Raw genomic sequence first — 15,880 nt, 5'->3', positions numbered from 1 at the left:
GATAAGCTACCCCACCCTCTCATACAGCAAGGATTCCACCTGATTGTGACAGCTGGGTCTGTACAACATTACAAGTTTACAACTACACTCGGTCACTCATAGTGAATCGGAATTGGCCCATGGGCTATTCCTCTGGGCAAACGTTATTGGATTTGAAACCCAAGAGCCTCTTAATCAAATACACTTCTGCTAAAAATGTTGAGTTTTTGACGAACAATATTCCTGTGACTTTTTCTTTCTTACACCAAATACATTATAAATCAGACAGTGTACGCCAAGAGGCCCAGTCGTGTTAGCTGGAAACAGTAAACCTCGAGCATCAAGATCTTGTATCAGTCTGAAATTTGGATTTTGGACCCACTAACTATACTTTCTAGTGTCTACGTGACTACGTGACAATAAATTGTCAGCATGCTTCCACCCATAGTTCAAAATCTTAATGGCGATAAAAATAGCCGATACACAATATCAATCCCAATTTCTGAAATTCTTGCCATTTTGTGCTACTCCTCCACAAACTAACGAATTTACTAGTATCCAGATCGCTGTTTGTAACCTTAGTAATGTTGTTCAACTTATCAGGTCCCCCAAAAGCCGAAATATCCAGGATAGCTCGCGATAGTTGTAAGCCCTGAAATGGCACACGACTACCACAATCACAGATCTAATGCCAAGGATCTGGGTATGTAATTAGAATCGTTTAACCAGGATCTGGGTATGCAAGCAGGGCTGTTGGGTGTTCTTGAAGATGAATACTTCATAAATCTTGGCATTCATTCAAAACTATTAAGCCAGGTTCATTTAAATTGCCGAATGTCAAGTTCAAAAAGCTAATATATCACAGATTACTTCACATTAGTATTTTTTTTGTCTAAATTAACAGTTTCCAAATAAATTAAATTATAGAAATGATCTTTATAGTGAGTCGAGCATGTCTATAAAAAATTATGTTTAAATTTATTTTCTAAATAAAATTTTATTTACGTATTTATTTTAACTTACAATAAATATGTATTTCTAAGAACGGATAAAATATATTATTCAAAAAAAAATTAAAAACATAGGACGATCATGAGAGTTGAGACTAACAAATAATCGTACAATCGCACAAACGTGCTCCAAAAAACAATTGAGACAACTGAAAAAAAAAAAAGACAATGCAAGGAACATGGAGCACGAGTTGCCCGTGCACATCCACTAGAAAGTAGAAACCAATAGAATCCCGCCATCAGCTTAGCAATTGTATCTAAAAGTTATCTTGCAACAGTCAGAACTCAGAAATACTCAAATGGAGACATGGGTTCAAGCGCGGCTGTATGCACGCAATGACGCAATGCGAGTTTCATTAGGAGTTGGTATCTTGTGTTGAAGAAAAGGTTAGGGCATTAGGAGTTGGTATCTTGTGTTGAAGAAAAGGTTAGGAATTGGACCCTTTGGCCCCGATCTTTTTTCCATTTTCTAAAAATGGTGGTAAGCGGAAATGTCCCATCACATGTAGGAGCTTCAGTTTCAAGTCAAAGATTGATGACATTGTATTTTGGGCAACTAAGATTGATGACTGATCGAGATGATTTTTTTTCCAAGAGTTAATTTACCACAAATATGCCATCTTCACAAGAATTACACCAAGTTAATTCCATTTATTGGTAACAATATAACCCCGGTGGGCAGTCCCCACCCCACCCCCTCCACTCATAAACTCATGATTATTATGAACTGCATTTAACATGTTGCCTGGCTGAATAAAGAACTCCCTTCTTTTGACCAGCAGAACTGTCATTCCCAAACGGGGTGGATAGAGAGAGGGGAGGGGAGAACTTCTTTTGTTTTCTAGGCAGGCTAACAGCTTCTGATTAGTAGCACTCTGCAAATTAATCTACTACAAACGTTTTTTTCTTTTTCACTGAACATTAACACAGTAATACTACATATTTCTTATCTAAAGCCTTATTTCATTGCATCACCCTTCTGATAAAAAAATACGGCGAAATTGAAAAGTTACAAAAGTTCTACCAAGACAACTCTTGGAATTCTAGTATTCTAGTTTTTTAGTGCATGGAATCATGGAGAACAAACAATAAGATTATCAGACAAATGGACAATTAAACTTGTTTTAACAAGACGCGTACATAGTCTGACAGGGAGAGTTTCTAACCCTGATTTAAAACCAAAAAATCCCGAAACAATTTTTAGGCTGATGGGAGAAAAAAATATTCTCAATTGCATGATGCAATTATCTGTTGGACACTTGACCTTCTCAACCCTAATAAAAAACCATTCTTAAATCGTAAATCGTACTTCACCAGTTGCCCAATTGGTTTAAAGTTTAAACTTTTTGGCATCATTCTTTTTAGGGGGTCACTGTGAAGACAAGGATTCAGGCTATCCATATCACTTGGAGGTAGCTAAATATCCAGTATGAGTCCATGGGCTCCACCAACTCAGACTCTTTTTTACTTGTGGGCCCTTCAAAAATCCATGAGTAATTGGGTTAGTGGCACGGGTTGGGTTAGATCCTACTTGACAACCACAAATTGGTGGACCCATTATGATATAACCCTACAACGCAAAGTCTACACACCATTGTTTTCTATCAAGCACTCACTGGAACAAATAGTACAGGGGGCCATTCAGAGTTTCAGACTAACTTTTACTGCTACAACGTCAATCAGAACCCTGTTTACACCGATATCAATCATTCTACCAGGCAACGTTCCTAAATTTCACTATTAGCATTATATGTTACATTAATATTGAAGATTGCTCACTAGGTGGATACAGACAAGAAAGAACACTAGCAAGCGCAACCACCATTGTTAGGAAAACCCAAAGGCTTAAGCAAACCGGATCATTGATTTAAATAAGTTATGCATGAAATCACCTCAAAGAAAACAAAAGGTATCGGATCAAAGCGTGGGGTTAGCGTGATGCAGTCAATAATTAGAGTTGAAAATTACAATCTAGTGAAGTGGAAAGTCGTGTGTGCAGACTAAGTGCAGGTCTTGCTCAATCTATTACTCCTACTACTACTACTCCTACTAGTACATCATAAAGATTATAGAGATATGAATGTTAGGAAACAGCATCTCTACCAAAAAATATATATGTATAAATGAAACAACTTTCTACATATAAATCCTCTTTCATTCCAATAATCAAGAGTATATCTCATAGAATCTCAATGACTATGAGACACTGAAACGCCCAGATTAATGTCTGTATAGTTAATAATCAAAAGTTAAAGGTGCCACCACCTCTTTATGTGCAGTTTTTCTTGAGAACTCACAATGATTAGCCATGTGTGCACATCCCCCCCCGTTGTACAGATTACACGCCCCTAAACAATTCTCCACATACATCACTACTAATCTGCTAGTGGGAGTTTTAAACTATTAATTGATGGCTTCAATCTCCTTTTTCCCCCAGCTTAGACAGAATATTGGTGCTCAAGCCTCAATTTCCCCAATAAATGTTGAAAGTAACAACAGGCTTTTCTTTCAGAAACTCAGAACTAGCTTACCCCACATAAATCATATATCATAATTAAGCAAAATTGAAGGACGATCCTTCTGTCGCAAAATTATAACATGGAAGAAGATACTGGTGGAGCCTTCGGAATAATCAAAGTCACCTTCCACTAAAGATTCTTTTCCTTATTAAGGGGTAAGGCCTTGTATTTTCACAACGACTATATGTGAATATACTCTTAATGGATGTCATTGTAGGATCCTTTACAAGAATAAAGTGTAAAATGTTGAAATGATCCCACGACCCGAAAAGAATAGAGAAAAGTGAAAAAAGATTCAACAAATTTCTAAGTCTACTTGTATCATACAAACTGAGTTACAGAGCACTGGCCTAGTACTACCTTTCTACATCAAAGCAAGTGCTCTGATTAGGAACGAGAGGAGACTTCCTCTTTTTAACATGTACTTTTATGTAAACATTAACCTGGTTTGCAATGAAATATATAAATAATGCTAGCAGAAAAGAAATATTCTACAAAATTATAAGTAATATTACAAGTGGGGGGAAACCCCCAAATCTAACCCTAGAAAACCCCCCCAAAAAAGGGAATTCAATGGAGAAAAACACAAAAACTTGGTGAGAAAGCATAGTGACTCACCTCCATTTCTCCCTCAATTCCTTCTTCTCAGATAAGATCCATGTTACAAATATTGCTGCAATGAGTGCACCAATTGTCAGTAGAAGCAGAGCATAGCTAAAATCCTCCGTTAGTGAGTCATATGTCCGGGAGGGCGCGACTCTAGTAAGAAAGAGGTCCACCCCATAAGAAAACACCAGGCTGGTGGACTCCAGCTTAGCAGGAATAGTCACGATGCCTCGAAGCCCTTCCACTTGAATCGAGTGTGTCACATAAGACTGGAAAGCAAGCCAGAAAAAAGAAATTTGCGTATTATTATTTATGAAATCTACTTAGTATAAAGAGTCTGTCATAGGGTCTAAAGTCGGCACTTCACTTGAGGCCAGTGTATTCCAACACATAAAAAAAAAATTATTTTTAGTTGGGGAATATTGGATGTTGTGTATATCTGGAGCATGCTATGCACTTTATAATGGAAAACATACACAACTATCACGCCTTTAGAATATTAAAGTTATTGAACCAGCAGTGGCTATGCATCATCCTAAATCCTTAAACCACAAATACTGCAGTATTGGGTAGAGCAAGAGAGAAAACTTAAACCTGGTATTAGATTGTTACATAGTTGTCTTTCTATTGGTACCCCCAAACAACCCCCATATGCACATACCAGCGCACAGGCCACTGGAAAACTTCAATGTCAAGTATGTTCAACTTTTTCACAGATATGTTTGGTTCCAAAATTAATACGTCCCTAAATAAAGTACACTTTGTCTATGGTAAAGACAATGGAGCTTCTATGACAAGGATTTGGGGTGCGCAGCTGCTACTTTTCCTTGTTCCTACTTAAGCTTGTCCATTTCAGACCCAACGATTGAAAGCTTTGAGCAGAAGTCAGACAAATTGCAAAAGCCACCACCTCTCCAAGGTAGGGAGGAATAATTCAAATAACAGCTATTTGGCAAACGAATTATATGTGTGTTCAGGGCTATATAACTTATGAGTGAGTGTTTCCAAAGAATTACGCAACCACCAAGGCACTAAGTAATGTCAAAAGACACAAAGGAAGAACACCAGTAACATTCAAGCGAACTGACATAGGATGAGCTCAACGAAAGTCGAGGACGGCTTAGTGCCTAAAACCTCTAGATCATGAATTTCGAAGTCCATGGCTTTGCAGATTTGGAAATTGCTCTATCGCCTCTAGATGCAAGTTATTGTGATTAGTAAGAAAATTCTGCTAATCGCTACCTAAACTCAATGAAGGAATGTCGTTGAATGCAGCCTTAAACTAAGTTGGGATAGTTAGCTCCCCATGAAAGAACAATCCCCCAAACCTCGGTTCCAAGCATGATTTTCGTAAAACTCCCATATGGACGGTTATTAAATAGAAAGTTGGAGTATACTCAGGATAGCAAGGCATACGCCTCAACTAATTCAAACCTAATCGCGACATGGGTCTAGATCATTCAAGACCCATATCCATGCTCTCCACCTATAGGTGACCCTAAGACACTCATCCAAGTTGACATTTACCAGATCTGGAGTCTGCCAGTCTGGACATCAAACTCCTTCATTACATTTCCCTCTTCTAACCAAAAGCACCTTAGCCATCTGGCCGAAATAACAGGAACAAAATATTGTTTTCTCAGAAGACCCAAGTGCTCTTGGTTAGAGAAACATCAGATAATCAAATTCACGGAATCATATTAGTGGGTCTCCTCAGGTCGTACTCAACAAAGTTCAAGATGACAAAATAACCACTCCCCATAATTGCCAATAATGAAACAACATTTCTAACCTCTCAAGTACCAGAAAGTTTTTTTTTTTTTTTTGGTTTCGAAAACTAACGGTAAATTTAATATCGAGCCCGTTATACGAACTCCACCTTATATGAACTCCAAATGAACTCTACCAAAAGTGGATTTATAAGATGAATTGAGAGCTGATTTTTGGTGAAAATCGTCTTCTTATAATGGAGAATCTCCCTACAGAAAATCAGCCCAAACAAAAAATGTTTAACCTTGTCAAAAGTTGTTTTGAAATTTGAAAAATCTGGACCGTTGGATACTTTTATAACATTGTAAGTAAATTTTGATACATCAAGACATCTTCAAATGTGCTGATTTTTTCTATAGATGATCTATATTGTGGGGAGAACATCTCCACCAAAAATCAGCTTACAATTTATTGTTTTTCATAGTAGAGTTTTTTTAGAGTTCGTATAAGTGGAGTTCATATAACGGGCAGGATTTAATATTGTTGCATGTTTTTCTTAATGTTTTTTATTTTACATTATTAGGTTTTCCCGGGCTGCTGGTTTTCTGGGTCCGGACAAACCCTTTTCAACAAGAAACAATCTTTCTAACCTCCCATCACCCTGCTACATTTATGAAAACTAATTTCCAAACCAATAGGATTTACGTAATTTTCAACTATCTGACCAACCTACACGTTAAAAAACCAAATGTTAATTCAGTGCTAGCCAAAAAAGGAAGTCCAAAATCAAAATCTAATTCACTTTTGACCATAAAATTTACAAAAGGAAAAACATAAATATATAAATAAATAAATAACACTCAATGTACTCCTTTCTAGATTGCACTCCCCAGTAGCCAAAAGATGTCAGGACTAAGGAGAAATAATTCAAGTTGCATATATCCTTCATCAAGATGAGCTCAAGTTCAAGTCTATTATTGAACTACTTTAAGATTAGAACAGATTAACAGGTGTTAATACCAACATAAACAGTCACTAGAATAAGAAAAGGGGCGAGTAACTTGTCAAAAAGAAAGATGGATAACCTGAGGAATAATTTGCAATGTATCTGTCAGAGGTATAAGTCCCTCTTCTTTCTCAGATTGTGTGGGATTGATTGATCGGCGAGGATCTACGAAACGTTTATCAAGCGCCAACACCTGTAAAAAAAAAAGGGTCCAAGTTTCCTAACCAGAAAGGACTAAATGCAGACTTGCAGGGGAATTGGACATCTACGCTCATACAACTAACTAACCTGATCACCAATGGTGCCAATAAGAAGCTGCTTTGATGTTATACCTTTCGCCGTTGATGTCACTGCCATTGTTTTCACAGAATGAGTGAAAAAATAACTCTGGGATTTCACCACCACTTCCGGTCGAGAATATGAAGAAGTTGGGGTTGTAAGATTGTGCTTTCCAAGGATAAGCTTCCAAACATCTTTGTTATCCTGTGGACAATAATCATTTTAGACAAAGGTGATATTAGTCAAAACAGCCAATGCGTAGTAGTGCCAAAAGACTCAAAAGGTTAGATTAAGTTGTACTTACGGCTCGAGACTGATCATAGATTTCAATCACTGACATCTCATATCTATGCGCTCTGAGATTGAAGTAGTGATAGACAACCCAGTTCTCACTGAAGACCTTCAAAATTTACAAAAACGAAGTTCAGTTCTTCTTTCATGGCACCGTTTTGATATCTATCTAAAGAAAAATTCTATAGAGATGAAAGGCAAGAATACTTACAGCATGGACAGGACCTTGTGAACCATGATGAGTCACACGATGAAGTATACGACCAGTAATAGAATCAATTAGATATACAACCAACCAAGATTCCTCTGGAGTAGCTGATCCAATTTCACCAGCGGCCTTGGGTGAAACAGTAGCTACGAATAGAAGAGTTTTAGATATGTACTTGTACATCACGTCTTGGTCTGCTATCACCTTTACTTGAGCATGAACAACCTATGACACAGAAAAGATCTTAAAACCAATATATCAAATAGATAAGAAATACGTCTTGGACAAGATAACTCAAGCTTAAGCATGTCAATACCAAGAATAACCAGTCCAACTTCTAGGGTTGGGAACGAGTTCTGATAAGGCCCCATGCTTCATTAACAGAAAATTAGCCTTTCGAATTGCTTTGCCAGACAATAGAGAAAAGACTAAAAATAATTCACAATTCTTTAACCTGTACAATAAATTCATATTATCACGAAGAACATTTTCCGACACTATCCCCAGACTTTGAATAAATAACACTGTGTTCTCCTCGTAGCAAAACTGTATCCCTAAACATGAAAATGAAATTAAGCAACAAAAAATAAGTTCCAAATACTATAATTTTTCAGTGGGGGAACATATTCGTCCTCATAATTTTTCATAGTGCTTGTGTATTTCTGTATACAGATGTTTGTCTGTTTTTTTTGAGTCCTTAGCACATAATCTTGACCATAAATTTTACTATTTATTTTCTAGATATAAAAGATATGTTTATTCATATAACCGGATTGCCAATTATATCAAGATTAAAAAATAACTAGTTAGTAGCTACCCGTATTAGACCCCAGCCCTGAACACCCAAGCAACCAACAATAACCTATAAGAAAGAAAATATACTAAAAAAAACGCAGGGAAGTTCAAAATGATAGTGTCATAAAGTTAACCTCATTTGACTTTCTTGTCACAGAAGCAATAATCTTCTCTGATTCTGAAGGGAATATGATTGACCACAACTCTTTGGTTTTAAAGCAGTAACCATCAGAAGCTTTATTGCAATGGTGCTCCAATGCATACCCTTTAATAATGTTTTTTTCTTCATCAACTGAGTATGAGTACATGTTTGGGCGTTCTGGTTCAAAGATACCAATAGCTTCAGGAGTTCTAGGGTATAAATATGCTTGTCTACCAGCATCTATGATAAGATGGAGGCGTTGTTCGGTTGAATCTGTAAATGGCAACGGAATAACTTGTGCTATAGAATGACTGAGACTCAAAGTGTTAAGCTCCTTCCCCGTGTAAGAATCAACAAAGGAGAGAACACCTGGTGCATCAGAATCAGTCCCACATCTGCCAACTACAAGAACTGAAGGATTTTCGTCTAGTGCATGATGATGAGGAACCTGCCATTGATATAAATTCAATCCAGCAGGATTTTCACAGGTATCTGATCTGCGAAGAGAAGGTAGTAAAAGAGACCAAACAACTCGTCCATCTCCTGTGTGCAGTGCATAAAGCTTTCCTGCTTTAGTGAGTACTAACAGCAGCTTCCTAAAACCATTATGATCCCTAGTCATTTTGTTCTTCTCAGAGCTTTTTAGCCTCATTCCTTGTATAGCCACAATGTCATCAGGGCTTGCAAGCATAAGAGTTCCTTTCAGTTTGAGTATATGTCCCTTTGATAGCAAAAAAAAGATGAGCAGTGTCAGAAGGATCTGATTAAAAAGTTGAATCATCAATGTGAGTAACATACAGACAAACAGGGCGAAGATGATAACAATAAGAGGGTATGTCTAAAGAATATATCAACACACTCCGGTAAATCAATACACATTGGATGGATATGATACAACTTTTCCAGGTCAACCAGGTCAAGTCAAGAATAATGATATCCTCCTCCCATCAGACTTTCCTTAAAGTAACTGTAACAGGAACAGACTGAATGGCAGACAATCATTAGTTGCGTGTGGTTTTCTTCTTTTGAAAATTTCAGTGTTCTCATCTAGAAGCCACATAGTTCTAGAAATTGTTCTGCACAAATGTTACTAAGAAAAAGAGAAATGCTTCTGAAATATCTTGTTTAAAACAAAAATATTAGGAACAGAATATATTTCTATTTTGTGACTATAAGTTATAATAATAAAAAAATAAAAAAACGTGTTCTCTCACAACTGAAGCTCATATCAATAACTTAGGGGACATCAATAAGAAAGAAGTATACCCTGAGCCATTCAAAGAGATTGTGCTCCACTTTAGCAACGGATACACCTTCCTTTTCAAATGGAAGTTCTGCTGTATTTGTGTCTATAATCGAAGCTAGTCCATCCTCCCTACTCCACACAATCTCACCCTGTTGTAGCAACAACAGGGAATGATCTTCCATAACTATTAAGGCCCTAAATCCATGAGACTTGTCTGTTCTGATATAACTGTTTATGAAAACCTTCTCCACGAGGCCACGCTGATGGTCAATCTTGATGCTTTCTTTCAGTAAATCACTATTCCAGTCATTATTGAGCTTCACAGTGAGGTGAACCTTACTTCCACTGAGTTGGGCCAGTGCAAAAGCTTCTTGGCCTTCCAAGAATGAGAGAGTATCACTAACAGCTGATGGGTAGCTAATATTGTCTACAAACTCTAGCTTCCCTCCCCCTGTCACTCTTAAGAACAGAATCAATGAACTAACTTTTATAGCAAGGATGTCTGTAAGTTTTGAAGGCACTATACTGGCCATCCCAGAGAAACCCTCTACAAGATCTGAAATATGGATCTGGTGCAAACTGGTCTTCCCATCACGAAAGCTTATAGAAACTAATATTGACCTGGTGGAATCCAAAGCCACTAGATAGTCACTTGAAACAAATGATAATTCCCCGGAAAATCCACCATGAAAGTCCACATTGCTTTGTTTTACCACTTCGCCGTTTTTAGCGTTAATTTGATAAGTAACAAACTTTGATGAACCAACAAATCCCACAGCATATATGATATCACTGTCAAGAAGCTGAAGAACTTCCTGAATATCTGAGCTGCAAATGTAATAGAAATTACAATAAGTGAAGAAGAGGACCTCTTTTCTTTTTCTATTTTAAACAGTAAAGTGAAATCTCACTAGAGATAAACCAGTGAGTACAAGGCAAGCAAGGAGAAGGAGTAAGTGTGCCTACTATGAAAATTAAGACATCCCAAATAGGTAAGTGAATATATGGACATATGGTGCCAGTTTATACCAGTTTCATAAAAATAAAATTGAGTAAGCAAATGCAATGTAACAATGTATAAGTATTGGTTTACAAACTTAGCTTACCCTTCAGACGCGAATGACTTTGTCCATAGAACTGCACCATCTATGCTTGAAATAGCATGGAGACAACCGTTGCCAAAAACAATAATTATGTTGTCCCTGTCTATTTTTAAGTTCACCTGCAGGAGTATTTTACCAAGTAAAACTTGTCAGTCTAAATTAGTTGATGTCAGTCAAGAAAAAATTGAAAATTATGGGAATACTGAATACCTAAAAACAAATCAAATACAATGTTAAGGATCACATATATATACCAAAAAAATTCAGTAAAGCTACGGTAAACAAGAAAAAAGAAACAGACAAACAAGCATGTAAGAAACAACAGCACAAATGTTTCATATCCAGTCAAGATGAGTTCTCTACTAACCGGCACATATAAAAATGGCTTTGAGGGTGTCGAACCCTGAAGGGAGGACTCCCAAATCATCTGTCCATCAGGAAGGTTCCACGCTCTTACGACACTACCCGCTGAAGAAAGGGTAATGACATCTGGAAAAATGTAAAAGGTACCATTTAGACATTTAGCAGCTACTAAACATGAACATAGTTCCATTACAGTATATGAAGGAAGAAACAAGAAGAATAGACTCAATAGAGTGTCCTAAATTTCATTTGATGGGAGTTGGAGTTGGACCTTAGTCACACGAACCGTGGGGTCAGTTTAGAGCTCCCGCTCTAAAATCGCGGTTTGTCCGTTTTAGATGAAAAGCTCCTTCAAACCGTGCTCCCAATTTCTGAAACCACACTTTACACTTATAAAGCACTTCTGAAGGTTTTTAATCATTCGTTTGTGTAAGTTTTCTGCTAAACTGAAATCCAATCTTAGTTTTCTTGACAAAGCATTAACAGATCTGAAGAAAACTAATAGATACTATGAATCTGATTGAAGAGGAATGAAATATGGAATAAAGAATAAATATTTTGAGACCCAATTGGAAGAAAGGAGAACATGTTTGATTAGATTGACCTAGATAAATTCATATGGTCGGGAGTGTTTGGTTGAAATTTGTGGGTTCTGACCTTAAAGAAGTTTTAAAGAAAAAGACTAGGACGACTATCCAGTACTCCCTATCTCAAAATATGATTACTGTTTAAGTAGAATACTCGGATTTTACTCCAGTTTGGGCGTCAAGTCGTCAACTTAAAAGAATTAGAATTTCCCAAGTGGGATTTATTGGTAAATTATGTTTTTGCTATTGTCTCCTTTTCTATTTCCTTTTTAATGTTTTAACTATTACTACTAATTTTGACTTAGTATTAATTTAATTAACGTAAATTACTAGTATATACAAGTGCTTTGTAGACACTCTTAAAATGGGAGCTTCTCAAGTTAAGCGAATTCACGCTCTTGCTCCCGCTCAATGATCTGGTGACTAAGAGTTGGACACATACCGTTTGCCTGTAAGCTAGGTTACATTGACACGGGCACGCGTGTCGGTGTCCGACATGGATACAGGGTGTCGGATACGGCGAGTTGTGGGAGTTCGACATGGGGACACGGATAGGAATAATTAATTAATTTTTTAATAGATATAAAATTTATAAATTAGAAGTTTTTTCAGAAAATGAGAAAAACAGTGATAGGTCTGGAGTCTAGAATCTGGAATATGTACAAGTGATAAATTTTCTCTAAAGTAGATGCAGGAAAAAAGCTAGATAAATAAAAAATCAGGGAAGTGAATTTGTATATCAGCTTTGCTTTTTTAAAATCGCAAAAAGTTTCTGGTTGGAGAGAGAAAGATGGAGGAGTGGACCACCTGTACAATACAACTTATACGCAATTCTTACTGATATTTTTTAAACAAGGCCCAAGCCCAGGCCCAAGCTCAGTCAACTTCTCACTAAGATTGTCCCAACATACAAACCCTACCTCTTCTCAAAAATAGATCTGGTGCAAGATGCAGCTGCCAACCACACCTACCAAAGAAAGAAGAAAACCAGATCGTCGAAAACAGAAAAACTTGCCACCATTCTTCTTCATAATTTACTACTTTTTCTAGTCATTGACTTCTTTTGTTTTCCTCCCGATTTAATTGGCGACAAAATTTTCTTTACTCGTGGTCTGCCGAATTTCCCCGCATTTAGCTGTGTCGACACGCGGACGGTGTCGACACACATTTTTTTGAGATATTGCCGTGTCCATGTAACCTAGCCTGTAAGTAATGTTTATTTTTTTCTTAAATGGTAGAACTTGTACCAATTGCAAAGACAACACCCTTAACCCCTCCCCAGGTGAAAGTGGGACAAGACCTTAAGGCCCAAGCTTGCCCAGCAGGCCACTTGCCACCTTCACCACATATCATATTCCTATTCTTCGAGTCTTGTCTGTTTACTGTTTTTAAAACTACGTATGAAAGGATAGATCAAACATGAGTCTCGAATGCCTTGGTAATTGTCCAAAGGGTATTGAAGGAACCAATACTTCCAAATTTTAGTTCTCATATAAACCAAGGCCTTCAATGGATTACCTTGACTTTTCTGAATTTCAATATACTTCCACCAAACGTCAGTTTCGAAAATTGGACACGCAAAACAACATACTCTTTCTATGGAAAAATGATAGACAATTTCAATCAAAATATGGAAATAATATAGCAAGGTTCTAACAAATAATTCTTCGCCTTGACTATGCATTCATGACTTCATGAGCACGCTGAGTGGAAGTTAAGTAAGTAGCAGCTTCAGGCATAACTTCGTATGTTGCCAAGAATGCTAAATAATTAGATCAACTAGTTGATCGACATTTAAGTACCAAAAGATGGCAACTAATCAGTAATCACCGTTTTAGATGTCAATAAGAGCAATAAACCAAAGGAACTGGACTAAAAAGAGCATCCTAGAGTACCTGTACTTTAACAAGTGCCAAATACCTAGATACTAAAACAGAGTGCACAGTCCTGTGCCATTCTCAACTAGCTTACACTGTCACGTTACATGGGGATATGAACGAAGTTAGAAACATAGGTAAATTCACCAAACTTCTTTCTAATAGAACAGACTAGATTTTGAGGAATGGCCCACTCATGCATCCGATTGTATAGTCCAAATTGATGGCATGTAATATCTCTCAGAATTAAATCAGCTAAATCAAAATATATATGCATGGAATGAATGGCTCTACCCTGATTCTGGTTTTCGCTATATTTGAAAAGAGGATAGATCTTATTGCCAATCGCAGTGCTTCTTTGTAAAGCACCAAATGATAAGTGGTCTAAGAATGCCAACCTCGTTTCAGATCAATTGCACAAAAACCAAAGTTACTTACTCCAACCCTGAGATATACTTGCACTTTAGCATATAAGTACTCAGTGCTGTTTCAAGAAACATATCTCTACTACTTTTGAACTTGCCCCGCCTCCTCTCTTCCGCACTCTCTCCAATCCTCCCTTTTGTCTTCAACATGACCTAGGTGAATAACACCTACCAGTCAAGAAACATGGATTCTTCTCATATACAAGACTATACATCTGATTGTACTCCCTAATGTAATTTCTTCAATCAGAATAGCTCCTAAAATGCCAAAAATGGTAACAAACATCGGCAAATACCCTTGACATACATTGATTGTAAGGGAACCCAATATTCCCGATATATATACACATCTCCTAATTCTTCAATATACAATGAAAAAAGAAACTTACATTTTCCAAGAGTGATATCAATAGCATCAATCACATCATTGTTCCCAAGCACATGTCTCCAAACTGCATTCAATCAGTCCAATCAGATTCTTCAAACAATAAATATAAAATACGAAGAAAGAAAATCATTATAAATTCAACATACATATCTCTCCTCTACGAAGATCAAGAGAAGCAATAACATTCTCCTCAGTCGAAACAACAACACGCTTTCTCCCGGCTTTTTGAGTTTGAAACACAGCTTGTTTCACTTTTCCTATATACTTATGATGCCTAACAAATAAAAAATTATGCCATCAAACAATTGAATACAATAAATCTCGAATTAATTATATAGAGAAGGAGAGTTACCAGTCCATGAGGCCAACTTGATCTTCATAGAGAGAGAAAGTAGGGTTAATAGAAACGAAGAGAAGAGAGAAGAAGAGAAAAAACCTAATCGCCATAGCTGCGGTTTTGAGTTTGTGTCTCGTCATAATAATAATAATAATAATAATGTTTTCGTGGAAATGGGAGACTGAAAAAATATTTAAGTGGAGATTGAGATCTATAATAGACGAGTCGGAGACGTGTACGAGGAATTAAAACTGGTCCCGGGACCAGCTCGTGGGGCTATACCGCTATAGTGGTCATTACGCCCGGTTTTCACGATTCGGTAAGTGTAATTTCCCGATTAGACCATCCTCCTTCTCAATTAGACCACAAAGCGCGTTTTGTCAGCAACTTTTTGCACTGAGTTGCTGACAATGTTCGAATTGGAAACACATTGACATTATCATGGTATAATCGGAAGATTACCCATTGAGGGTAAAGAGTATCGTGATACCTAGACCTTCAATATTGAATCACCGAAGATTTGATGAACGGTGCAATTTTATTCCTTCCACTTTTATTTCAGCCTAAGAGCAAGTCCAATGGGAGGCTATATGAGCTGTTAAAGGCAAATATAGCACCACAACCACAAAAATGTCATTCTAATAGAGTTGCTAAAAGAGTCTTAAACTTGGAAGGAGTAAAAAACTCAATCAAAATTAAGACCTTCATTAGCAGCTGCTATAATAAGTTCAGGAGACGGACGACATAGTTTCTGCCATCCGTGTGTTAAATTTCGACGGACAGCAAAAATTATGTCGTACGTATCATTTAGCACTTCAAAACAGAAAACGTGATTGGATTGGTTTTTTTATTTTAGGGAGCCAAATTTGGCTAGGCAAGCTAAAAGGCCTATGTGGCACTTTTAGCATCCCAATTTAGCAGCTCTCCATTGGACTTGCTCTAATACAATTACCCGTGCAGCCTCAGCCCATGCACCACTTGATATACCGCTTGGACCTAAATGTTAAAG

The 15,880-nt window shown here is 37.1% G+C and overlaps 1 protein-coding gene across 2 annotated transcripts; it reads right to left on the bottom strand.

Annotated features, from left to right (window-relative positions):
- Positions 1-3,952: 3,952 nt before the first annotated feature.
- LOC147511424 (uncharacterized) lies at positions 3,953-15,068 on the bottom strand. Of its 2 annotated transcripts, XM_086603137.1 has the most exons (13): positions 14,887-15,029; positions 14,681-14,808; positions 14,536-14,598; positions 11,529-11,628; positions 11,262-11,383; positions 10,898-11,013; positions 9,812-10,619; positions 8,538-9,266; positions 7,612-7,833; positions 7,414-7,509; positions 7,119-7,313; positions 6,910-7,023; positions 3,953-4,383 (listed from the first exon to the last, which is right to left on the bottom strand). In XM_086603137.1, the coding sequence occupies exons 5-13, from the start codon at positions 11,319-11,321 to the stop codon at positions 4,123-4,125; spliced, it is 2,601 nt and encodes an 866-aa protein (XP_086459263.1). In that variant the 5' UTR covers positions 11,322-11,383; positions 11,529-11,628; positions 14,536-14,598; positions 14,681-14,808; positions 14,887-15,029; the 3' UTR covers positions 3,953-4,122. The 2 variants fall into 2 exon arrangements, with proteins under 2 accessions (XP_086459263.1, XP_086459262.1); XM_086603136.1 differs by lacking the exon at positions 11,529-11,628 and having other exon boundaries at positions 14,887-15,068.
- Positions 15,069-15,880: the final 812 nt, after the last annotated feature.

This window comes from Coptis chinensis, chromosome 3 (genome assembly GCF_015680905.1).
Source record: "Coptis chinensis isolate HL-2020 chromosome 3, ASM1568090v1, whole genome shotgun sequence".
Classification (NCBI taxonomy): domain Eukaryota; kingdom Viridiplantae; phylum Streptophyta; class Magnoliopsida; order Ranunculales; family Ranunculaceae; genus Coptis; species Coptis chinensis.
This window is presented reverse-complemented; position numbering and strand designations above follow the sequence as displayed.